Source organism: Oncorhynchus gorbuscha, linkage group LG11, assembly GCF_021184085.1.
Source record: "Oncorhynchus gorbuscha isolate QuinsamMale2020 ecotype Even-year linkage group LG11, OgorEven_v1.0, whole genome shotgun sequence".
In the NCBI taxonomy this organism is placed as follows: Eukaryota; Metazoa; Chordata; class Actinopteri; order Salmoniformes; family Salmonidae; genus Oncorhynchus; species Oncorhynchus gorbuscha.
In genome coordinates, this window is record NC_060183.1 from 34670477 (window position 1) to 34697323 (window position 26847).

Below are 26847 nucleotides of genomic sequence, written 5' to 3' on the forward strand. Positions count from 1 at the left end.
GCCAGAGGTGGATGAACGCAGTGCCCTTGTTTGGGTGTAGGGCCTGATCAGAGCCTGGAGGTACTGAGGTGCCGTTCCCCTCACAGCTCCGTAGGCAAGCACCATGGTCTTGTAGCGGATGCGAGCTTCAACTGGAAGCCAGTGGAGAGAACGGAGGAGCGGGGTGACGTGAGAGAACTTGGGAAGGTTGAACACCAGACGGGCTGCGGCGTTCTGGATGAGTTGAAGGGTTTAATGGCACAGGCAGGGAGCCCAGCCAACAGCGAGTTGCAGTAATCCAGACGGGAGATGACAAGTGCCTGGATTAGGACCTGCGCCGCTTCCTGTGTGAGGCAGGGTCGTACTCTGCGGATGTTGTAGAGCATGAACCTACAGGAACGGGCCACCGCCTTGATGTTGGTTGAGAACGACAGGGTGTTGTCCAGGATCACGCCAAGGTTTTTGGCGCTCTGGGAGGAGGACACAATGGAGTTGTCAACCGTGATGGCGAGATCATGGAACGGGCAGTCCTTCCCCGGGAGGAAGAGCAGCTCCGTCTTGCCGAGGTTCAGCTTGAGGTGGTGATCCGTCATCCACACTGATATGTCTGCCAGACATGCAGAGATGCGATTCGCCACCTGGTTGCGAGCTTGATTGGGTAGGGTAGTCATGCTGTAGCGCGTGACTGTTCTGGAATCCCTCCAGATGGTACCTAAGGGTGGTATTCTGCTACATCGCAGGGTCCACTTGGGTGCTTAGAGTACTTATTTTAGACATGTGAGTGTCGCAGTTGCTCCTTTCGGTCTCATACTTATCTGTCATGGTTTGCAGGTAGAGGTCTTGAGTGCGGAGCAAGAGATTCAATGATCAGATGTCCTCCGCTTGCTTAGAGATCATTTTGTTCACCTGGGTTCTCTCATCGTTCATTTGTTTAGACTTCAATGAGTTCCGCGGTTTAGTCATCCAACTTGGTTATGGTGTTCATAAGCTGATCGTCTTTGGTCTGCAGCATTTGGACTAGAACATTATTGTTTGAATGTTGTTTATCAAAACTGCATGCATTGCGCGCCCCTGTTCATAGATAACTCAACAGATTTATCTAGTTTGAGGATTGTGTTCCTGCAGAAGATGATTTTGTTGAAGAGTTTGTGCTCGTTCGTCATCATAAGGTTTTGCTATTTCTTTTAAATGTTCCGTTTTCAAACACAGTTCCTTGGTAGCGGTATTTTCCCCTTTACTGCGGTTGTCATTAGTTTCCTGGTTCTCTCCACCTGTCCCTTCATGTCAACTGTGTTTTGCTCGTGCTTCTGCTGTGCACTGTGGTACTGGAACAATGTTAATCTCTGCTGGCGGCCATGTATCAGGGCTGAACTGGAGAGAACCTTTACAGAACCTTTGTAAGAGAGAGATATACTCCTCCCACTGGGGTTCATCCATTAGCACTCATGGTGCTCACCCCCATCTTCATGGAAGTAATCGCTACCAAGAAAGCCACCTTCATAAAGAGGTGTTTCACGGAGGGAGACTACAACGTTTCGAAAGGCAGCTTTGCCAAAGCTGAAAAGGCCACATTCAAATCCTAGCTCGCCATTGACCAGGTTCTAGCTGGTCGCAGGCGACGAACCCCCTTCATAAACCTGGAGACCAAGGGATGGCGCCCCACTGGCATGTCCATCCACCCCACATGGCAAGCAGATATAGCAGCCAAATACCCTCAGTGTAGAGGCTGCTAAGCCTTCATCCAAGTGAGACTGCAGGTATTGGAGGACATACTGTACCCCGCATGACTCAGGCACCACCTCAATACCAGTGCACCAAGAGCAGAACAATCACCAGCTCAACTGGTATGCCACGGTTGTATCCGGTGCCCTTGCTCTCTGAATGGAGTTCATTACACCCTCCTGTAGTCCTGACATGGACCATTGGCACCGTTCAGTGGCCAAGCCCACCGACTGAGACAGCAGGTCCGGTCTCAGGGGAAATAGCCAAGGTGTCCCAGACAACAGGGACAGGAGAAGGCTGAACCAGGCTTGTCTGGGCCAGTATGGGGCCACCAGAAGCAGACGATGCTCTGCCATGCTGGTCCTGTCCAGCACAGAACAGGGGAAAAAGGGGGGAATGCGTAAACCTCCAGCCCGCGCCAATCGTGAGCCAGAGCATCCAAGCCCAGAGGCCCAGGTGGCTCCGACATGGAGTACCTCAGGGGGAAGTGCACATTGTCCAGGGAGGCAAACAGGTCCACCTGCGCCCTCCTGAACTTGCTGCATCACCTGGGGATGTCGGCTCCAGTCCCAAGGTGGCGGAACCTCCCTTGGCAGCATATCCGCTGCCACATTCAGGATGCCAGGTACATGCGCTGCGCGTAGAGACGCTAGACATCCCTGAGCCCAGAGAAGGAGCTCACATGCCATAAGATGTAGGCGGTGGGACTTAAGTCCACCCTGATGGTTGATGTAAGCCAATACTATGGTGTTGTCCGTTCTCACCAGGACATGTCTTCCCTTCAGATGTGGAAGGAAAGACTGCAGGGCCAGCAATACAGCTCGGAGCACTCGTGTATTGATGTGCCTGCCGCTCCAAGGGGGTAGCCAACATCCGCTGACGGACCTGCCCTTGGTCACACACCTCTAGCCATTCTGGGTGGCGTCTGTGCTGACCAGCTCCCGGCAGCACATCCTCAGCATCTCCACCCCACCTGAGAGAAAGGGGTCACAGCGCCACCTCAACAATACCAAGAGGCACTGTGTGGTCATCCACAGCTGGCGGTGACAGTGGCACTTCGGGTGCAGCCGGTGGGAGTTGAACCACTGTTGAAGAGGCTGGAGATGGAGCAGGCTCAGGGGAATCAACAATGAGGCCGCCCCTGTCAAAAGTGATCGAGGCAAGGTGAGATTGCCTGAACCCTTCTGGTGGACAGGCATGCTCTCATGAGGACTGAGTCCAGCTCCATGCCAATGAAGGCCACCCTCTGGGTGGGCATCAGACAACTGTTCTTGTCGGTTACAGTAATACCCAGCCCGCCGATGTGGGTCAGGAGCATGTCTCTGTCTGATAGGAACTGTATCCTGGTCAGGGCACAAATCAGTCATTCGTCCAGGTAATTGAGAATCAACACTTATTGAAAGTGCGGGGTGCAAAGGAGAGGGGTGCCAAGAACCGTCCCTTCGAAAGCGAATCGGAGGTACTGCCACTGAGCTGGGTGAACAGGTACATGGAAGTATGCAACCCTCAGGTACAGCCTCACAAACCACAGGTCCCTGGACACGGCCTGCAACACATGGCTGGGGACAGTATGTGGAACCTCAGTACCTTCAAGTACCCATTGAGGTTCAGAATCGGTCAAAATCCTCTGTCTCTTTTTGGGACCACAAAATAAGTGGTCAGAGTGGGGTGTTCTCTCATTATGTGTCTGGAAGTAGATAGCAAGCCAGCCAATGTTAGCCAGTTAGTTTGGGTGCTTCACTACTGTGAGGTCAGAACATTCTGATCAATCCTACTCATCGGTCATAGCGTCCACTGTGCGCTCTGAATGCTCCGAGAGCGAAACGCTCTGAAGAATGGACAATCTGACAGCACAGTTGCAGTCACCAAAGCTCTGGATAACATAACAGCCTAACCAGCTCTGCTAGGGCGAGTAATTTTGAGTGAGCTGTTCTCTCATTTGTGTCTGGAAGTAACTAGCAAGTTAGCTTGGGTGTTTGATTGCTGTTGATAGTACACCAAGCTTGGATCAACCCTTAAGAGATGGGTGTGGCTAAACCTTAAGAGGTTGTGAATGATGCCGAAGGGGTGTTGACAAAGAAGGGGTCTCCAGTAGTAGTTCCAAAACATTCAAAGGACATTTTCTCAAAAGTGAGTTTACAAGTTTATCAACTTTCAATGCAAAATTACTTTCCCATTGTTCCTCAAAAGTAGTGTATTATATACAATTTTGTCTCTACTTTAATCCAATGTAAAAATCGCAATTTCAAATGTTGCTACATAAGCCCGATTTGAGTCTATCGGTCACATTTGTGAATCACAAAAGACAAAAGACATTGGTTTGATTCATTCTGAAAAGTGCCACATTCAGTTATTCAAGGGAAAGGGGATACCTAGTCAGTTGCACAACTGAATGCATTCAACCGAAATGTGTCTTCCACATTTAACCCAAGAGGTGCGTGGGATGCCTTAAACGACATCATCGGCACCCGGGGAGCAATTGTTGTTGGGGGTCAACTGCCTTTCTGAAGGGCAGAATGGCAGATGTGTTGTTATTAAGCCTACTGACTGTCAATACTGATAGTGGCTAATATTTAACACAATAGAAATAGGAAACAGAGAAAGTTGGGGTAGCCTATAATTAAGATATTCAAGAGGGCCCATCCCTGCAAGTTAAAAGGCTGTACAATTAAAATGTTGCATAATGCATTTCATACTCTTTAATGTGACAAAGTTGATATATCGATATGCTTAATTTTGTTGCCATATGACTGGTTTCACAATTGTCTCCAGTGATTATAAGATAAAATATATCTAAAACAAGTATCATTAATATTTACAATCCCCTTATCCAAATGGATTACTAATTTACCTAGATCTTTTCAATAGCTCTCATGAAATTGTAAATTACACTGCATGGAGAATGATGTTATTTCTATCGGAAAATATTAAGTAGATACTTTTTCCTCTTGCGTAAAGGTGGATGAATTATTAGGACATTAAGTCGATGTGAGAATATGGCATATCTATAGACACCTCTGCCACACCTTCATTAGATATTAGATATCCACCCAAAAAGAAAAGCAGGTGAGTAGTGTGCTATTCTAATGCCTATGTTCAAGGTCAGAATACGTGTGGAGAGAAAATCGCTTAAAAAGGGAATCATCCCCTTTGAGTATCATAAGGAGCAGAGTCAGCATTCTTGGGCATTCTGGATAGAACTAGGAGTTGGAGGTGCGTTACAGATCAAAATTGGTTTGGCGTTCGTACCGTTGTGGTCGTGACCTGGGCACAATGCCAGGTGGAGACAGTCCTTGAACGCCCCCACACAAAACGAGAACAGAGGAGTCATGCTGTCCGCCCCCAGGAAAGACACTAGGCCCGCTGGGAAACTACACAGGACCCCAATACGGCTTAAGTGTTTCGTGACAGGCAGCTGGTGGGGCACCCCACCGTGCCAGGCTGTGTACTCCCCGTCAAAGAATTCCATGGCCCAGGAGTCAGAGCCGCGACCCAGCCAGCAGTCCTCAGCCCGGCCCTTGCGGGAGATGGTGGGGTAGGTGAGGCCCAGCTCCCAGTAAGTCTTCCCAGCCACATCTATCTCCCAGTAGTGACGCCCGGAGCTGAAGCCCTGCAGGCTGATCACGTTGAGGGTGGTGTCAAAGCGTCCTGGGAGCTCTGGTAGTTCCTGCCAGGTGTCTGTGTAGGTGACACTGTCACCGTGCAGGGAGATGACCAGCTTGGGGTGCGCTGTCTCTGGGTCCAGGGACACCTCTGTAGAATCTGTTGACAGAGGTGTAATTTTCCCATGTGAAAATACTATATTTAATACAATACTCTATTATAATTGGCTGGATGTTTCAAGGCATAACCACTTTCAAGACATAACCAGTTTTAATAACATGCAGCATGTTTTTAAGTACAAAAACATGCTGTATGCTATAACGGCTTACATTCACTTATAAATTATAGATGTAAGAAATGTATCCATAATGAAATACACTTTTTGAATTGTTTTAGAATTTCTACAGTATTCTGATAGACCACTAGGTGTAGAGGATCCATGGTACAAAAAGATCCTGCCTATCTCTCCACTTCCAGTTGTACTTAGCCATGTTTCCATTAACCTGTCCAGTAACTTTTTTTTAGAAAGAAAGATTGCATTGAAAATAGATGCAACAATTGCCTGCTACGGTGCGTTTCCATTGTACTATCTTGTGTCAATAAAAACAGCTGGATGTAATGATGTCACCCCCCCCCCCCCCGCCCCCCACGGAAGCCACATTTGACATATTCCAATAATTCATGTGCCAACGTATCGTCACGGACCGTGCCATGGTGAAACTTTCACTCCTGTAGATCTGAAATAATTGGATCATGAAACTTGCATCTAGCCAACAAGAGAAGCAAGAAGAAGTAATTAAGATATTATTGAAAGTCAGGACAGTCTTTGTCCTGCAAAAAAACATATATTTTTTTAAATAGTTTACAGCAGTATACATTTAGAATGAAATGTGGAGTGGATCTTTATAATTACATGATGGCATCATGTATTCCGAATACCTTAAAAATGATTTGGCAATCATCATTTATTTGAAAAAACTGTTTCAATCATTATTTGTCACAATAAAGAAACTTAAGAAAATAAAAAATCCCCCCTGTCGAATGGATACAAATGTTGTATCTTTAGAAAATGTCTCCTATATCTGCCGTTTACATTACACATGTTGCAAAGATTTGTTTTGCGACATTGCTTTTGTTGAAAAAACCTGTGTCAATGGAAACCTGCCTAGTGACATCATAGCATCTTGAGATTTAAATCATAAAATTGAAAAGATGTCATGGAATACTAAGGGTACTCACAGCTCTTGATGAGTCTCTTGGTAATGGGGGTCTGGGAGTGGATGAGTAGCAGCATATTGTTGGTGAGGGTGAGAATTTGGTCAGCTTTAGGCTCGTCCAGGTTCACTTTGCTTGGGTCTGTCCTGCTCAGCAGATCCATCACTCTGGGTGAGAGAGAGGACAATTACCAACATTTAAAGCCTGGTCTCAAAGACTAAATGTAACATAGGAAATGTAACTCAAAACAATCAAATGAGTATGATATGTTACGTTTGATATGGTTAAATAAGACAGATGTTTACTTAAGGCAAAAACAAAAGTAGGGTGGATGGGTTGGCGTATAATGCAAACATCTAGCAACTGAAAGGTTGAGAGTTTGAAATCTCATCACAGACAGTTTTAGCATTTTAACTAATTAGCAACTTGTCAACTACTTACTACTTTTTAGCTACTTTGCATGTTAGCTAACCCATCTCCTAACCCTAAACTTAACCCTTTTAGATAACCCTTCCACTAACCTTAACCCTTTCACGTAACTCCTAAACTTAACCCTAACCCCTGGCCTAGCTAAATTTAACTAGCTAGCTAACGTTAGCCACCTAGCTAGAATTCGTAACATATCATACATTTAGCAAATTTGTAATATATAACACAATTGTAATTCGTAACATGTCATATGAAATAGGTAATGGACATCCACAAATTAATACATACCACGCCATTCGAAACATATCATACTAAATTGAATGTTCCGGATATACATACAGAATAATATGAAATGCTCTGAGACCAGGTTGACTTTACTGCAGTGGCTCTCACATGAACAGTAGGCAGGTTTCCATTGACCCAAAAAGACATGTGTAATGGAAACGGCAGATATAGGATAAATGTTCTAAAGATTGATAACATTTGTATCTGTTCAACAGGGGTGGATTTTTTCTTTAGTAGAACTTTATTGCGACAAATGATGATGGAAACAGTGTTTTTTGAATAACTGATGATTGCCGAATGAATCATTTTGAAGGTATACGTAATTATAAAGCGCCACTTCACATTTACTAAATGTCTACTGCTGTAATGGCTTTCCTCCTCTTCGTCTGAAAAGGAGAGGCGAGAAGGATCGGAGGCCCAATATGCGGCGTGGTAAGTGTCCATGGTATTTAAACACATAAACTGAACACTCCATGCAAAAACAATAAACTCGTGTGGTGTAAAACACAGACACGGAAACAATCACCCACACAACAACAGTGAAACCCAGGCTACCTAAGTATGATTCTCAATCAGAGACAACTAACGACACCTGCCTCTGATTGAGAACCATACTAGGCCGAACACAGAAAAACAACCTAGACACACAAAACATAGAATGCCCACCCAACTCATGTCCTGACCAACTAAAACAATCAATTAACACAAATACTAGCGTCAGAACGTGACAACTGCTTGCAAAATCCCAAAAAATTCAAGTATATAAATAATGTTTCTTTGCAAGAAAAAGATTGTCCTGACTTTGAAAATTCCTGAAATTCTTGAAGGTATATTTGTCAATTATTAATTTGCATTCTGTCCATGCTGGCTTTCGCAGGCTACTTGAGACATGAAACAGATAGGTGGGAGGGCATACAGGCTGTCGCCAATTTATTAATGCGCAATTTGCCTAAATTGGTAATGGAAATATTTCAACCACTACATTTTTACTTGACAGGCTTTTGCAGAAAAGTGTTTTGGTTGTTGGTGTAACTTCACTACATCCAACTGTTTTTATTGACACAGCTGGACACGCATCCATTTTCTATGCAAACTTTCTACGTGTCGACAGAAAATCGCCGGTCAAGTTAATGGAAACATAGCTATTGACAGTTTATGATCAATAATGATGATTGTAAACATCTTTGTCAATCAAATTATTTATATAAAATATATGTGCATGCGGTATTAGAAACAACAAATGTATTTGGATCAAATTACATACCTGCCTTCTATCTCTGTGTCCTAGAGTCGATGTGGAGGAAATAAAGACAGTGATAGTGAATATAACAGCATCAATATCCATTAAATTAGTATATGTTGAATAGAACTGAAGAGCCAAATCACCATTGTATCAGGCAGAATAATGTCCTTCTGGGCTAGCTCAGTGGTGAGCTTGGCCAGATCCTGCTCTATCTCCTGGATGATGATACAATTATTTTCCATCAGGTCCTCCAGGGCTGTGACTGCAGCTCTCTCCTCCATCTCCAGCTGGGTCAGAGTTATCCTGAGGTCCTCATTCAGAACCCTCTGGATGTCCTCATACTTCTTCTTTATACTCTCCTTCATCACTGCGGACTTTTTCTGGTTGTGGGACACAGAACCAGTCAATGTGAAAGTCATTGCAACATTTCACATCTTAGAGTTTATATGCTACCATGTTGTGCATGTTTTTCACCACAAATAGATGCCATATAAATATAAATGTCAGATGTGACCATAGAAATATAATTACTAGAAGGGCCAAAGCCCCTCAGACCACTTCAATTTGACTGGAACACTCATGTGTACATTCAATATGTCTGACATGTTATTGTGATGCTTGTGACCTCTGTTCACACAGATGAAGCCCTGTGCTGTTTACTTACAATGATTTCCGTTTGCTTTGCACTTAGTTTCTTCATTCGGAGCTTCACAGCCTCTCTTTGCCTCTTCAGACATTCCTGGTGCTTCAACTGCATCTCCTGAGGAGTGAAAAAAAAGTAGCACAGACCTGATCCTGAGTCTTCATCTTCAAGGCCTTACTCTAAGTGAGATGATCAGTTATACCAATGAAGAAAAGCTGACAAAATTGCAAAGGGAAGTTGTAATAAACCAAAGACTTCTAGTCCTGTGTCAATGAGTCTTAAATCAATATAGACTACCTGGCACTCTTTAACAATACCACGCTTCTAGTTTCACAAAAGTCAAAAGTTGGGACACACCTACTCATTCATTCAAGGGTTTTTCTTTATTTTTTACATGTAGAATAAAAACTATGAAATAAAACATGGAATTATGTAGTAACCAAAAATCAAAACATATTTTATATTTCAGATTCTTCAAATTGGCCACCCTTTGCCTGGATTACAGCTTTGCACAGCCTTGGCATTCTCCCAACCAGCTTTCCCTGGAATGCTTTTCCAACAGTCTTGAAGGAGTTCCCACATATGCTGAGCACGTGTTGGCTGCTTTTCCTTCACTCAGAGGTTCAACTCATAACCAAACCATCTCAATGTGGGCGGCAGGTAGCCTAGTGGTTAGAGTGTTGGCCTAGTAACCAAAAGGTTGCAAGATCAAATCCCTGAGCTGACAGCTCAGCTCAAGCTCTTGTTCTGCCCCTGTTCCTAGGCTGTCATTAAAAATTAGAAATTGTTCTTAACTGACTTGCCTAGTGAAATAAAGGTAAAATAAAAAATTGGGTTGGGTGATTGTGGAGGACAGGTCATCTGATGCAGCACTCTTGGTCATATAGCCCTTACACAGTCTGGAGGTGTGTTTTGGGTCATTCTCCTGTTGAAAAACAAATGATAGTCACACTAAGCGCAAATCAGATGGGATGGCATATCACTGCAGAATGCTGTGGTAGCCATGCTGGTTAAGACTAAAGGACAGATTTACACCTGTCGAATGTCCATTGCTCGTGTTTCTTGGCCCAAGCACGTCTCTTATTGGTGTCCTTTTGTAGTGTTTATTTTTCAGCAATTCGATCATGAAGGCCTGATTCACGCAGTCTCCTCTGAACAGTTGATGTTGAGATGCATTTATTTGGGCTGCAATCTGAGGTGCAGGTAACTCAAATGAACTTATCCTCTGCAGCAGAGGTAACTCTGGGTCTTCCTTCCCGTGGCAGTCCTCATGAGAGCCAGTTTCATCATAGCACTTGATGGTTTTTGTGACTGCACTTTCAAAGTTCTTGAAATTTTCAGGATTGACTGACCATCATGTCCCAATGTAATGATGGACTGTCGTTTTCTTTGCTTATTTGAGCTGTTCTTGCCATAATATGGATTTAATCTTTTACCAAATAGGGGTATCTTCGGTATACCACCCCTACCTTGTCACAACACAACTGGCTCAAACGCATTAAATAGGAAAGAAATTCCACAAATTAGCTTTTAACAAGGCACACCTGTTAATTAATTGAAATGCATTCCAGATGACTACTGCATGAAGCTGGTTGAGAGAATGCCAAGAGTGTGCATAGCTGTCATCAAGGCAAAGGGTGGTTACTTTGAAGAATCTCAAATATTAAATATATTTTGATTGGTTTAACACTTTTTTGGTTACTACACGATTCCCTATGTGGTATTTCATAGTTTTGATGAGGTGAGATCACCTTGCCTGTTACTTCTAGTTATTCTGAACAGAACAGAACAGAGACGGTATTGCCTGTTATTACTATGGCTGAGGGATTGGCATATACTGTAGTATTTTAATCATATTAATGAAAACAGAGCCATGTACCATGTCACAAATCCAGCCAAAGATATGACAATTCGAGTCTATCAAAAGCTTTTTCTGCATCGAAAGATAGAAGTGCCCAAGGAGCTTTGGTTTCTGATGAAGCATGTACAATATGTATTAGGAAATAGTTTAATATCTGTGTTTATCAAAGAAAGAGGGCGATAATGAGAGCACTGAATGGTTTTTTACCTTTTTTTTAAATGGCAAAATTAGTCCTGCATTTACATCCCTTCCAAAATGAACCTTTGTGAACGGCTGTGTTAATCATTACAAGTATGATGTAATTTGTTCCACATTTTTAAATAGACCTCAGGAGGAACCAGGTGATTTACCTTTATTCATGTTATCCAATGACCTTTTGAGTTCATGTAGAGAGATTTAGGCTCCCAGCAAGCCGGCTTCCTCAGTTGCGAGAAGAGGAGATATCTTTTAAAAAGGACTTGATCTGGCTTGGTGTTTGATTTACAATCAGAGGTGTACAATTCTTTATAGAAACTGGATAATTTTTGGTTGATTAATTTGGATTCAACAGTTGCAATTTTCACTAATTGATCATTAATTAAAAACTTGTTAGCCAATAGACGACTGGGTCGATTACCATGGAAGTAATGGTTAAGTCTAGCCCAAAGGATGGCAAATTCTCCTCTCTGTCTTGTCAATAGATTTAGTTATATATTTTAGTTATCTTCTGACTTTGAAGAGAGTAGTTGTTACCTCGTCTGAAAAAAGTTTTTGTTGACAACTTTTCCAATTCTGATATCTTCTTTATGATTTATTCCACCCAGATGCAAATGCAGTTGCATTGTTTTGTTTTTTAACCTTTAATGGTGTCCCATAAAAATCAGAGGATCAGATTTAATTTTTGTTAATCATTATAAATTCAAATTGTACAAAACGTAGGATTTTGTACTAAGGAAGCGTTAAAGTGCCATCTTGTGGTTATTTTAGGAAATTATGACATTTGTATCTGTCAGAAGCATGATGATCAGATAGACTCATATGTCGAATTTCTATTTTATTGATTAAAGAAAATAGAGCACATTCTAGTACATAATCGATTCGGGAGAATGTTTTGTGCCTATTTGAATAGAAAGTGTGCTCTTTTGCTTCAGGGATATGAGCTCGCCAGGCATCAAGGGTTGTAATCAGAGAGCATATGTTGGAGAGCCTTGGTTGCCTTTGGATTGTAGTTGGTCTTATTAGATTCGTCCCGCATATCCAGAATGGCATTCATGTCTGTCCTGATAACCAGTTGGAATTCAGTTAATTCTAACAATAAGCTTACAGAAGTTATTATCCAATTTGATACATAGATATTTAGCAATACTGTATTTCCTCCATTCATACCATACTTTAAAACTATAGGCCTACTATAAACCTTGGTGTTTGTGTATCAGTATGTGTGTGTTTGAGAGAGAAAGAGACAGTTACATGGGTGTCTGCCTCTTTATTGGCTGAAGTCCAGGAAGTCAACGGAACACACTGTCTGATTTGTTCCATAAAACTTGACAGGAGAGTCCTCATATTACATTACACACTGTAGTTCCTTGAACAACATATATGAACCACAGTGTTTATTATAGTTTAATAGCTGAGAGGAGAACAGGTAAACTAATACAGGCGATACCTTTGGAGTAGCCGAGGATTAACATACACAGTGATTTAAAGCTTTATTTTTTGCTTATATTTTAGTACAACAAATGGCAGTGTGGGTTTCCTTTATAAAACAGTCATTTCAAATAGTATTTCATTTTTATCTTTTACATTTAATGTGTTTGTTAGTAAAATAGGAATTGCTACTCCAATGGGAGCCTGAGAGGCGAAACTGAGTCGATCTCATTTGGCATCAAACCAAAGAAAACAGACTGAAACAGGGAGGGACTACTTGGACTCGTCCAATAACGAAGGCTCATTTCCATTTTTTGTTGAAAAGCAGTTTAAAATGTTTTCCGTTTCATGCCCTAAAGAATATGACCCGGATCTATACGTAAACCACATTATATTGTTTTGAATAGCAGCTTTTCCAGACTCTGATGCCAGTGAGAGTAACATAGGAGGAGCTTAGGCTAGCTGGTATGTATTAGGGCCATAAAGAAATGGCAAGACCCAATATTTCCCATGATGAAGACAGCCATTTGATTTGACTTGATTGCCCAAATGAGGGCAAACTGACCATTGACATGTGAAGCTGACAGACATTCAATTTTTGCATGTGAACAGCATATATCATATGGTGCCATGAAATTCTACTAACAAAGTTCCACAGGAATCAACAGCAACAAATATGAGGAAACAAGCAGGTCAAGGAAAGCAGTTCCATTCAAAGCAAAGCCAGAAATGAAAACAAGCGCAGCAATCAAAAAGAACATGACTTAATTCATAATTCTTTCTAATTTTTGAACATGGAAGAAATTGTTTTATTTTCTTTCCTTGTAGCCTTTCAAATGTATCTATTAGTAATCATATCATGTATTCAGTCTGCAGAGGAGGCATCGTGAAAAAATAAAGAAGAGTCCATTGCCTTCTTGAACATGTCAGAAAAAAAGGTTGACAAAAATCGAAACAAACCTTACATCTATATTACAGTGTTAAAGTAGTGCTATCTGAAAGGATGGGATGAGTGCATTCTGCTCTGACTGCTAGAAGAGATTGGCCTTCTTTTTCATGTTGTTGCGTTTCCACAGTGGAAGCCTGTCAAACTCCTGGATCTCCATCCCAAAGATGTCAAAGAACGTTTCTGGGGCTAAGTGGCGCTAGAGTGAGAAGAGAGGTTGAGAAAAGAAGGAGAGGAAGGGGGGATGTTGTGGTTAACATTTCCGCTCCTATATGGTCATTTAAAAACTCAAGAAGCTATATGGATCTATGGATTCTGTACTTTCCTTGCTAAGTATTTGTGTAGCATTCATGCACACACATGCAGAAATCAAATGATACCTCCAGTCTTGTTCTGTCCACCTCCCTGGGCAGTTTAGCTCGCCCTCTACTGGTTATCATGAGCATTTCATATGGTACAACCTTCAAAAGGGAGACACTCATCAGCAAAGGATGTCAATACTGAATTAAGCTTCAAAAGGAGATTGTTGAAAGATGGACCCTTGGGCCATCAAAACGGACTGAGGACCCAATTCAATCAAACCTGGATACTAGGTTTTAAGATACAGTGCATTCGGAAAGTATTCTGACCCTTTGACTTTTTCTACATTTTGTTACAGCCTTATTCTAAAATGGATTAAATAAAAACAATTCCACATCAATCTACACACAAAATACCCCATAAATCAATGTTTTTTTTAAATGCTTGCACATTTAATAAAAATAAAACATAAATACCTTATTTACATAAGTATTCAGACCCTTTGCTATGAGACTCAAAATTCAGCTCATTGATCATCCTTGTTTCTACAACTTGGAGTCCACCTGTGGTAAATTCAATTGATTGGACATGATTTGGAAAGGCACACACCTGTCTATATAAGGTCCCACAGTTGACAGTGCATGTCAGAGCAAAAACAAAGCTATGAGGTCGAAGGAATTGACCGTAGAGCTCAGAGACAGGATTGTGTCGAGGCACAGATCTGGGGAAGGGTACCAAAACATTTATGGGGCATTGAAGGTCCCCAAGAACACAGTGGCATCCATCATTTTTAAATGGAAGAAGTTTGGAACCACCAAGACCTTTCCGAGAGCTGGGCACCCTGCAAACTGAGCAATTGGGAGAGAAGGGCTTTGGTCAGGGAGGCGACCAAGAACCCTATGGTCTCTCTGACAGAGCTCAAGAGTTCCTCTCTGAAAATGGGAGAGCCTTCCAGAAGGACAACCATCTCTGCAGCACTCCACCAATCAGGCCTTTGTGGTAGAGTGGCCAGACAAAAGCCACTCCTCAGTAAATGGCACATGACAGCCTGCTTGAAGCCTGCCAAAAGGCACCTAAAGGACTCTGACCATGAGAAACAAGATTCTCTGGTCTGATGAAACCAAGATTGAATTCTTTGGCCTGAATATAAAGCGTCACGTCTGGAGGAAACCTGTCACCATCCCTACGGTGAAGAATGGTGGTGGCAGTATCATGCTGTGGGGATGTTTTTCAGCGGCAGGGACTTGGAGACTAGTCAGGATCGAGGCAAAGAAATGGAGTAAAGTACAGAGAGATCCTTGATGAAAATCTGCTCCAGAGCGCTCAGGACCTCAGACTGGGACGAAGATTCATCTTCTAACAGGACAACGACCCTAAGCACACAGCCAAGACAACGTAGGAGTGGCTTCTGAATGTGCTTGAGTGGCCCAGCCAGAGCCCGGAATTGAACCCGATCGAACATCTCTGGAGAGACCTGAAAATAGCTGTACAGTGTCGCTCCCCATCCAACCTCAGAGCTTGAGATGATCTGCAGAGAAGAACGGGAGAAAGTCCCCAAATACAAGTGTGCCAAGCTTGTAGCATCATTCCCAAGAAAACCCAAGGCTGTAATCTGTGCCAAAAAAACTGTTTTTGATTCGTTATTACAAGGTATTGTCCATAGATTGATTTTACAATAAGGCTGTAACTTAACAAAAGTTTGAAAAAGTAATTGGGTCTTAATATTTTCTGAATACACTGTATATCCAAAAAGGGGAAATAAAGAATACTTATGCTGTAATTATTTGATTGAGTACATGAATCTACACATTCATCGCTGCAGACAACGCATTATCATATTTGAGATCCCACGGAAACCAGGTATCCAAGTTTGATTGGACAGGGCATTTTTACAGTTATAGCATGTTCAAAACTGAACAGTTTTGACTGAGACAGGGGAACACTGGGTAGGGACAACAAGTGTGACAGGAGACTGTGAGTGAGGGCTGATGGGGCTATAGACCCTGGGAGCTCAACTATAAGGGTATCAGTTGGTGGGGAGGTGCATGATGCCTGTATCGTTGTGTAGGTACGTGCATTACTGCGCTCATTAAAGTCGCTCTGGATAAGAGCGTCTGCTAAATGACTTAAATGTAAATGTAAATGTAATGTATTACCAAAACATCTACAATGAGTGTACAAAACATTCAGAACACCTGTTCTTTCCATGATATAGACTGAACATGGGAATCCAGGTGAAAGCTATGATCCATTATTGATGGTCACTTGTTAAATCCCCTTCAGTGTAGATGAAGGGGATGAGACAGGATAGAGAAGTATTTAAGCATTGAGACAATTGAATTGGATTGTGTATGTGTGCCATTCAGAGGGTGAATGGTAAGACAATATATTTAAATGTCTTTGAATGGGGTATAGTAGGTGCCAGGTGCACCGGTTTGTGTCAAGAACTGTAACGCTGCTGGGTTTCATGCTCAACAAATTCCCGTGTGTATCAAGAATGGTCCACCACCAAAGGATATCCAGCCAATTTGAGACAACTGTGGGAAGCATTGGAGTCAACATGAGCGAGCATCCCTGTGGAACGCTTTTGACACCTTGTATAGTCCATGCCCTGACGAATTGAGACTGTTCTGAAGGCAAGGGGGGGGGTGTATATAAGTTAAAATGTGAATATGGTGGAAAATCTGACCAGACAAGATTAGGCTTACAGATCGACATTTTCAAAGGACTGTGGCCCTAAAATAATGCTAAGTTACAAAATAGATACAGTATGTGTTAAACAATTTGTTAAAATGAAATTGTCAAGTCATAGATCGAGTCATGGGAAGCAGCTATACTGTGGGCTTTACAGCAAACGTATGTTAGGCCCAGTACACAAACACACCTAGATGAGATCGATTGAAATTTAGAGGAAGAGTTTTGCAAGATCTTATTGAAATGCTCTAATAAGCAACCAGGGGAGTGATTTGTGCTTCCCCCCCCCCCCCCCGCCCTCTATCTGATCAACTCATAGTAGTCAAACCAGTCATGAAAATCCAACAATGAAGGTGTGTCTCCTCCATTAAGTTTTATCAAAGACACATTTGGTATTGGATTTTCCACTGTATGTTACATACAGTCTGTATTGAAGCCATGTGCGAATGAGCATGGAGAAGCCGGCATGCTAAGCGAGAGGTGACTCAGTTAGCCTCATGGGAGATTTAGTACTTTAGAGGGCTGCCTTTGGTTACAGGAACCCATGAAGGGACTGACTACCAGCTGCATACTGTAGGTAGTTAGTGGTGATATGAGACACCAATCATATACAGTTGAAGTTGGAAGTTTACATACACTTAGGTTGGAGTCATTAAAACTCGTTTTTCAACCACTCCACAAATTTCTTGTTAACAGACTGTAGTTTTGGCAAGTCGGTTAGGACATCTACTTTGTGCATGACACAAGTAATTTTTCCAACAATTGTTTACAGACAGATTATTTCACTGTGTCATAATTGCGAGCCATGCTCTTTCAATGGAAGGTTATGGGTCCTATGAAATTCCAGCTCCCAGATTACAGTTTCTATGGCTTCCACTAGATGTCTACAGCCTTTGTTCAAGCAATCAGGCTTGTTTCTTCCCAAACAAGGAAGAATTTTGAGTTTTGGTACTGGGAGTCAGAGTTGGAGATCAGTCTGTGTGCGCACGACAGAGGACGCGCACTTGCTAATTTTACTTTTCTATTGAACAAACTTCTTTCCGGTATGAAATATTATAGTTAAATTACATTTTAGGGTACCCGAGGATTAAGTAGAAATGTATGTTCACTTGTTTTAACAAAGTTTAGGGGTAGCTTTTTGTATTCCTTTCTCTGCATGTTGAACGAGTGGACTACTCAAAACGATGGCGCCAACTAAAATGACTTTTTGGCATATAAAAGATTTTATCTATCAAAACGACCATGCATGATGTTGCTGGGACCCTTGGGATTGCAAATCAGAGGAAGATTTTCAAAAAGTAAGTGAATATTTAGTTGCTATTTGTGATTTTACGAAGCCTGTGCTGGTTGAAAACAATTTTGATGCGGGCGCAGTCCACAAACAATAGCATGCCTTCGCTGTAAAGCCTATTATAATTCGGACAATTCCCTTAGATTAACAAGAATTTCAACTGACATAAGACACTTGTACATACCTAGATGTTTAATATTCATAATATCTTCCAGTTTCACTGGAAGTTGTCAACAGGTGTCCCGCTGGCGGGACGCCTATCCTCGAGAGGTTTTAAACAGCTTGGAAAATTCCAGAAAATGTCATGGCTTTAGAAGCTTCTGACAAATGATGTCAATTAGCCTGAGTCAATTGGAGGTGTACCTGTGGATGTATTTCAAGGCCTACCTTCAAACCCAGTGCCTCTTTGATTGACATCATGGGAAAATCAAAAGAAAATCATCAATTCCAAATGCCTGAAGGTACCATATTCATCTGTACAAACAATAATACGCAAGTATAAACACCATGGGACCATGTAGCCGTCATACCGCTTAAGGAAGGAGACGTGTTCTGTCTCCTAGAGATGAACATACTTTGGTGAGAAACGTGCAAATCCATCCTAGAACAGCAAAGGACCTTGTGAAGATGCTGGAAGAAACAGGTACAACAGTATCTATATCCACAATAAAACGAGTCCTATATTGACATAAACTGAAAGGCCACTCAGCAAGGAAGAAGCCACTGCTCCAAAACCATCATAAAAAGTCAGATTACGGTTAGCAACTGCACATGGGGACAAAGATTGTAGTTTTTGGAGAAATGTCCTCTGGTCTGATGAAACAAAAATAGAATTGTTTGGCCATAATGACCATCCTTATGTTTGGAGGAAAAAGGGGGAGGTTTGCAAGCCAAAGAACACCATCCCAACTATGAAGCATGGGGTGGCAGCATCATGTTGTGGGGGTGCTTTGCTGCAGGAGGGACTAGTGCACTTCAAAATAGATGGCTTCATGAGGTAGGAAAATGATGTGGTTACAGAGGGGGAAAAAGTATTTAGTAAGCCACCAATTGTGCAAGTTCTCCCACTTAAAAAGATGAGAGAGGCCTGTCATTTTCATCAAAGGTACACTTCATCTATGACAGACAAAATGAAGAAAAAAAAAGAAAAAAAATCACATTGTAGGATTTTTAAAATGATTTTATTTGCAAATTATGGTGGAAAATAAGTATTTGGTCACCTACAAACAAGCAAGATGTCTGGCTCTCACAGACTTGTAACTTCTTCTTCCACTCGTTACCTGTATTAATGGCACCTGTTTGAACTTGTTATCAGTATAAAAGACACCTGTCCACAACCTCAAACAGTCACACTCCAAACTCCACTATGGCCAAGACCAAAGAGCTGTCAAAGGACACCAGAAACAAAATTGTAGACCTGCACCAGGCTGGGAAGACTGAATCTGCAATAGGTAAGCAGCTTGGTTTGAAGAAATCAACTGTGGGAGCAAATATTAGGAAATGGAAGACATACAAGATCACTGATAATCTCCCTCGATCTGGGGCTCCACGCAAGATCTCACCCTGTGGGGTCAAAAATCCCAGAACCACAAGGGGGGACCTAGTGAATGACCTGCAGAGAGATGGGACCAAAGTAACAAAGCCTACCATCAGTAACACACTATGCCGCCAGGGACTCAAATCCTGCAGTGCCAGACGTGTCCCCCTGCTTAAGCCAGTACATGTCCAGGCCTGTCTGAAGTTTGCTGGAGAGCATTTGGATGTTCCAGAAGAGAATGTCATATGGTCAGATGAAACCAAAATATAACTTTTTGGTAAAAACTCAGCTCGTCGTGTTTGGAGGACAAAGAATGCTGAGTTGCATCCAAAGAACACCATACCTACTGTGAAGCATGGGGGTGGAAACATCATGCTTTGGGGCTGTTTTTCTGCAAAGGGACCAGGACGACTGATCTGTGTAAAGGAAAGAATGAATGGGGCCATGTATCGTGAGATTTTGAGTGAAAACCTCCTTCCATCAGCAAGGGCATTGAAGATTAAACGTGGCTGGGTCTTTCAGCATGACAATGATCCCAAACACACCGCCCAGGCAACGAAGAAGTGGCTTCGTAAGAAGCATTTCAAGGTCCTGGAGTGACCTAGCCAGTCTCCAGATCTCAACCCCATAGAAAATCTTTGGAGGGAGTTGAAAGTCCATGTTGCCTAGCAACATCCCCAAAACATCACTGCTCTAGAGGAGATCTGCATGGAGGAATGTGTGAAAGCCTTGTGAAGACTGACAGAAAACGTTTGATCTCTGTCATTTCCAACAAAGGGTATATAACAAAGTATTGAGATAAACTTTTGTTATTGACCAAATACTTATTTTCCACCATAATTTGCAAATAAATTCATTAAAAATCCTACAATGTGTTTTTCTGGATTTTACTTTCTCATTTTGTCTGTCATAGTTGAAGTGTACCTATGATGAAAATTACAGGCCTCTTTCATATTTTTAAGTAGGAGAACTTGCACAATTGATGGCTGACTAAATACTTTTTTGCCCCACTGTATATTGAAGCAACATCTCAAGACATCAGTCAGGAAGTTAAAGCTTGGTCGCAAATGGGTCTTCCAAATGGACAATGACCCCAAGCATACTTCCAAAGTTGTGGCAAAATGGACAACGAAGTCAAGATATTGGAGTGGCCATCAAAGCCATCACAATTTGTGGGAAGAACTGAAAAAGTGTGTGCGAGCAAGGAGCCCTACAAACCTGGCTCAGTTACACCGCTCTGTCAGGAGGAATGAGCCAAAATTCATCCAACTTATTTAAAGGCAATGCTACCAAATACATAGTTGTATGTAAACTTCTGATCCACTCGGAATGTGATGAAAGAAATAAAAGCTGAAATAAATCATTCTCCACTGTTATTCTGCCATTTCACATTCTTAATATAAAGTGGTGATCCTAACTGACCTAAAACAGGGATTTTTTACTTGGATTAAATGTCAGGAATTGTGAAAAACTGAGTTTAAATGTATTTGGCTAAGGTGTATGTAAACTTCCGACTTCAACTGTACCTCCTGTTATCGGTGCCGAGGTTTACCTCACTATTCCTTCTATTAATATCACCCAATGTTTGTGGTGGCTCCGATGTGCCAAGCTCACTTGAAGCTCTCTTTACTGACTCAGCATATTTGTTTTTGTAGCGTACACATTTTTGTAGTAAAGTATAAATTCTAAACAACTTGGAATGTCAGTCAAATATACTAATAAGGATAGGGCACATACATCAGGTAAATTCAAAATCTTTATAAAGAAATTATATGAAAAAATAAAAGATACTTGCTTTTGTTTCCAACATATTAGGCATAGACACTCCCCTGTCCATTCTTGTTACTGCAGCACTGCCATCCCTAATGTGCTACAGGATAGAACATACAGTACACACACACACATGTAATATAGTGGTATGGAACTGAGATATATCTACCATCGCTATTTACTACTATCCCAGCTACCGTATCTTATTCCTATCATATAGAGCAGCATACTGGTACTTATGTTCACTGCAGTACTTTTGTCTTTCGGTAATAGGTCATGGCACTCAAATATTGGCATTCTTTTAATACAATTACTATCAATAGCATCCTAGGTTACCTACACCTGTGACACCTCGACCTCACAGTGAAGAGGACTGTTACAGCTTAAAATTGAAAATGTAAATAAATGAGACATTTAGTGACAACTGGAGACATTTCGCAACAATAAAACAGGCAATGATACAAAGATCATTCTACGTTGCATGTACAGTACAGTGGTTCCATCTAGTCACAGTGAGACTGAACATGTCTGAGCAATGTTGTATGTGTTCCTTGACAAGAACATGCAGGGTCACTGCAATGCATTCACTACAGTTTGGGATAGCTAATAGTGATGCAGGCATTTAGCAGGAGTGGGTTAACATTCAGGATAACATGAAGTTTGCGACCCTAGGTATAGAGTGAGCAAACGCATGCAAAATGAAATTGCATAATGAAAGATATTTGTGGATAAGCAAATGAGCGACATACCTGAAACTCTGCAAGACAACATGGGACAGAACATGAGACTCAGTTAGATTTTCCTGTACTATTTAAGTCTGAAAGATATACTCCATTATTTCCAAATCTGAATGTTCAATAATTGGGTCGCTTATTTACAATGTATTATCAGTTAAAGGTACAATCCGGGAGGGGTTACATTTCCCAAGCCCCATTCCTCAACTGTATACCAAAAGTAGTGTCATTTTGCTGAAAAACCTATTTCTAGATTGTAGTTAAGAATATTGAAATTGTATGTAGATGTAGAAGTAGCTGTGAACACAACCACAGCTGTATTTGTTGAGCAACACTCACCTCTTCCTCCCCCACACATGTTGATATGGCTGTTGTAAGGAGTGAAATCTGCGGACTGAGGCTGTATGGGCAGAGACAGTATTGTAACAGCGATCACATGTGTCTGTGAACAATATGATCAACAACACTTTGTCAATCAAAGCCTATAAGGGGAAACCATCCACATTAATCAATAAGTTTGATTTTAATGTTGGAGTGAATAAATAGTTGTGATATCCGATATGTGAAGCATCTGATCTTACCCTGTGTAATCCATTCCGTCCATAACCAGGCAGCGATGAGGTTTTGGAATTATCTGAAAAGTTTAAACTAAAGTAAGCATAATTTCGATGAAACATCTAAGATCGATTTGGCTGTCCAATAATTTGTATGGTTCATGCTGTTTATTTGATAGGGTTGCTTTTGAGGTTGGATCTGACCAGGATATTATGTATTGGTGCACACCATATCAAAAGGTTTCAAAACGTTTTGCGGCGGAAAACCAAAACATTTGTGTTTGTTATGTTAATAGAGGTGGGTATTGAGAGGGTTGGAAGATGCAACCATCACTCTTCTTAACTACGTCCTTAAATATCTTGAGGGAAGTAAGACCCATGCCAAACTACTATCTGTTAACTTCTCTTCTGAATTTAATTGTATACAACCGCTAAGCAGAGGCTTTTGTCCAATTTTGATCTTGATTTGAACATACAGTACAGTAGTCAGCTGGTTGATTGACTTTAACCAACCGAACTCAAAGGGTGAGAGTCAACGGTTCCCTATCTGGCACAGTATCCTCCTGGGGGTATGTCTTTTCCCTCTGTTGTTTGTATTGTGCACTGATGATCACGACTCTAGGCATACCATTACGTTTGCAGATGACTCAGTTATTGGGAGTCTTTTACCGGCTGAAGAGGTCAGCCATGGCCCAGTGGTGGAGTATGTTGGATGGGGTGACCGCTCCTTTTAAGAACTTAATGTCAAGAAAACCAATGATATCGCTATTGATTTCCGGAGGAGCTTCCTGACACCAATGCATACTGATGGTGAGCCAGTGGGGATTGTTGATCAATACAAATACTTTGGCACTTCCCTTGACAGCAAACAGAGTTGAGGCTAATGTGGAAGCTATCTGTGAGACGGGAAATCAGCACCTGTTCTTCCTGAGGAAGAAGTTTCAGGGTGGATAAGAAGCTGATGACCATCTTTTACAGATTGTTAATTGAATCCATTTTAACATTCAATATGATCTGCTGTTTTGGTAATCTTAGGGTAATAGGCTGGATAACAATTCATTTATATTTCACCTTTATTTAACCAGGTAGGCCAGTTGAGAACAATTTCTCATTTATAATATATATAAATATATGCCATTTAGCAGACGCTTTTATCCAAAGCGACTTACAGTCATGTGTGCATACATTCTACGTATGGGTGGTCCCGGGGATCGAACCCACTACCCTGGCGTTACAAGCGCCATGCTCTACCAACTGAGCTACAGAAGGACCATTTACAACTGCGACCTGGCCAAGATAAAGCAAAGGGACAAAAACAACATAGTCAATAACACAATAGAAAAATCTATGTACAATGTGTTCAAATGAAGAAGAGTAGGGAGGTAAAGGCAATAAATAGGCCATAGAGGTGAAATAGTTACAATTTAGAATTAACACTGGAGTGAGATGTGCAAGTAGAGATACTGGGATGCAAAAGAGCAAGAGGATACATAATATGGGAATGAGGTAGTCGGGAGTGCCATTTACAGATTGGCTGTGTACAGGTAGAGTGATCGGTAAGCTGCTCTGACAGCTGATGCTTAAAGTTAGAGGGAGATATAAGACTCAAGCTTCAGAGATTTCTGCAATTCGTTCCAATCCTTGACATCGCCGAAGTCAAGGATCGGTAGAATAGTCCGTTTACGAGGGTGTATTTGGCAGCATGAGTGAAGGAGGCTTTGTTTGCAAAATAGGAAGCAGATTCTAGATTTAATTTTGGATTGGAGATGCGTAATGTGAGTCTGGAAGGAGAGCTTACAGTCTAGACAGACACCTAGATATTTGTAGTTGTCCACATTCTAGGTCAGAACCGTCCAGAGTAGTGATGCTAGTCGGGCAACAATCGGTTGAAGAGCATGCATTTAGTTTTACTAGCATTTAAATGCAGTTGGAGGCCACGGAAGAGGTGTTGTATGGCATTGAAGCTCGTTTTGAGGTTTGTTATCAGTGTCCAAAGAAGGGCCAAATGTATACAGAATGGTGTCATCTGCATAGAGGTGGATCAGAGAATCACCAGCAGCAAGAGCGATATCATTGATATATACAGAGAAAAGAGTCGGCCCGAGAATTGAACTCTGTGGCACATAGAGACTGCCAGAGGTCCGGACAACAGGCCCTCCGATTTGACTCACTGAACTCTGTCTGAGAAGTAGTTGGTGAACCAGGCGAGGCAGTCATTTGAGGAACCAAGGCTATTGAGTCTGCCGATAAGAATGCAGTGATTGACAGAGATGAGAGGCTTGGCCAGGTCGATGAAGACGGCTGCACAGTACTGTCTTTTATCAAAGGCAGTTATATCATTTAGGGCCTTGACCGTGGCTGAGGTGCACCCATGACCAGCTCAGAAACCAGATTGCATAGTGGAGAAGGTACATTGGGACTCTAAATGGTTGGAGATCTGTTTATTGACTTGGTTTTTGAAGATTTTAGAAAGGCAGGGTGGATATACAGTTGAAGTCAGAAGTTTGCATACACTTAGGTTGGAGCCACTCCACAAATCTGTTGTTAACAAACTATAGTTTTGGTTGGTTAGGACATCTACTTTGTGCATGACACAAGTAATTTTTCAAACAATTGTTTACAGAGATTATTTTACTGTATTACAATTCCAGTGGGTCAGAAGTTACTTACACTAAAGTTGACTGTGCCTTTAAACAGCTTGGAAAATTGTAGAAAATTATGTGATGGCTTTAGAAGCTTCTGATAGGCTAATTAACATAATTTGAGTCAATTGGAGGTATACCTGTGGATGTATTTCAAGGCCTACCTTCAAACTCAGTGCCTCTGCTTGACATCATGGGAAAATCAGAAGAAATCAGCCAAGACCTCAGAATTTTTTTTAGACCTCCTCAAGTCTGGTTCATCCTTGGGAGCAATTTCCAAATGCCTAAAGGTACCACGTTCATCTGTACAAATAATAGTATGCAAGTATAAACACCATGGGACCACGCAGCCGTCATTACACTCAGGAAGGAGACGCGCTCTGTCTCCTAGAGATGAACGTACTTTGGTGCGAAAAGTGCAAACCAATCCCAGAACAGGGACCTTGTGAAGATGCTGGAGGAAACAGGTAGAAAATTATCTATATCCACAGTAAAACGAGTCCTATATCGACATAACCTGAAAGGCCACTTAGCAAGGAAGAAGCCACTTCTCCAAAACCGCCATGAAAAAGCCAGACTAGGGTTTGCAACTGTACATGGGGACAAAGTTGTACTTGAGAAATGTCCTCTGGTCTGATGAAACAAAAATAGAACTGCTTGGCCATAATGACCATTGTTATGTTTGGAGGAAAAAGGGAGAGTCTTGCAAGCCGAAGAACACCATCCCAACCATAAACCACAGGGGTTGCAGCACCATGTTGTTGGGGTGCTTTGCTGCAGGAGGGACTGGTGCACTTCACAAAATAGATGGGAAAGGAAAAAGATGAGGAAAGGAAAATTATGTGGATATACTGAAGTAACATCTCAAGACATCAGTCAGGAAGTTAAAGCTTGGTTGCAAATGGACAATGACTCCAAGCATACTTCCAAAGTTGTGGAAAAATGGCTGAAGGACAACAAAGTCAGGGATTTGGAGTGGCCATCACAAAGCCCTGACCTCAATTCCATAGAAAATTTGTGGGCAGAACTGAAAAAGTGTGTGAGAGCCAGGAGGCCCACAAATCTGACTCAGTTACACAGGCTCTGTCAGGAGGAATGGACCAAAATTCACCCAACTTATTCTGGGAAGCTTGTGCAAGGCTACCCAAATCATTTGTACCAAGTTAAACAATTTCGAGGCAATGCTACCAAATACTAATTGACCCACTGGGAATGCGATGAAAGAAATAAAAGCTGAAATAAATCACTCTGATTATGCTGACATTTAACATTTTTAATATGAAGTGATCCTAACTGACCTAAGACAGGGAATTTAAATGAGTTTAAATGCATTTGGCTAAGGTGTATGTAAACTAAAATTTTGCAGCTCTTTCAGAACATCAGCTGTCTGGATTTGGGTGAAGAAGAAGCGGGCGGGATTTAGAAGGGTCGCCGTGTTCAGGAGGCCACGGAGGCGGACAGTGAGGTGGAGAAAGACTGTGTTGAAGTGGGGTCCACGTCCCGTGCCAAAGCCGCCACCACGGACAGACGCCCACCCAGACCCTCCCCTATAGGTTAAGGTTTTGCAGCCGGAGTTCGCACCTTCGGGGGGGGGGGTAATGTCACGTTCTGACCTTTATTTCCGTTGTTTTGTCCTTTATTTAGTATGGTGAGGGAGTGAGCTGGGGCGGGCAGTCTGTATGTTTTTATATGATTTTGAGATTTGTATGTTTCGGCCTAGTATAGTTCTCAATCAGAGGCAGGTGTCATTAGTTGTCTCTGATTGAGAATCAT

At 41.9% G+C, this 26847-nt stretch overlaps 2 protein-coding genes across 11 annotated transcripts in view; both read right to left on the reverse strand.

The window, feature by feature from the left end:
• Nucleotides 1-526: 526 nt before the first annotated feature.
• On the reverse strand, nucleotides 527-9260 carry LOC124047765 (probable E3 ubiquitin-protein ligase TRIML1). The gene is made up of 5 exons (XM_046368075.1): nucleotides 9141-9260; nucleotides 8620-8856; nucleotides 8498-8517; nucleotides 6544-6686; nucleotides 527-5463 (listed from the first exon to the last, which is right to left on the reverse strand). Exons 1-5 carry the CDS (start codon nucleotides 9231-9233, stop codon nucleotides 4874-4876), a joined length of 1083 nt encoding a protein of 360 aa, XP_046224031.1. The 5' UTR covers nucleotides 9234-9260; the 3' UTR covers nucleotides 527-4873.
• Nucleotides 9261-12430: 3170 nt separating this feature from the next.
• Nucleotides 12431-26847, reverse strand: part of LOC124048543 (actin-binding LIM protein 1-like) — a 155707-nt gene continuing 141290 nt past the window's right edge. For 9 of the 10 annotated variants that reach the window (XM_046369430.1, XM_046369435.1, XM_046369426.1 and 6 more), the window contains 6 exons: nucleotides 22460-22512; nucleotides 22218-22278; nucleotides 21894-21901; nucleotides 21170-21244; nucleotides 13933-14013; nucleotides 12431-13751 (listed from right to left, as the gene is read on the reverse strand). In XM_046369430.1, the coding sequence (XP_046225386.1) occupies nucleotides 13638-13751; nucleotides 13933-14013; nucleotides 21170-21244; nucleotides 21894-21901; nucleotides 22218-22278; nucleotides 22460-22512 (392 nt within the window). In that variant the 3' untranslated portion in view covers nucleotides 12431-13637. The remainder of the gene's footprint in view (nucleotides 13752-13932; nucleotides 14014-21169; nucleotides 21245-21893; nucleotides 21902-22217; nucleotides 22279-22459; nucleotides 22513-26847) is intronic. The other variant, XM_046369427.1, reaches the window with a different exon arrangement.

Excerpts from the sequence above, each read along its gene's own strand:
- LOC124047765 (XM_046368075.1), bottom strand. The coding sequence starts at position 9,233 with ATGCAGTTGAAGCACCAGGAATGTCTGAAGAGGCAAAGAGAGGCTGTG. Across the intron at positions 8,518-8,619 it reads TTATTCTGCCTGATACAATG|GACACAGAGATAGAAGGCAG; the intron begins GTGATTTGGCTC and ends CATCGACTCTAG. Across the intron at positions 6,687-8,497 it reads GACACAGAGATAGAAGGCAG|AGTGATGGATCTGCTGAGCA; the intron begins GTATGTAATTTG and ends TCTCTCACCCAG.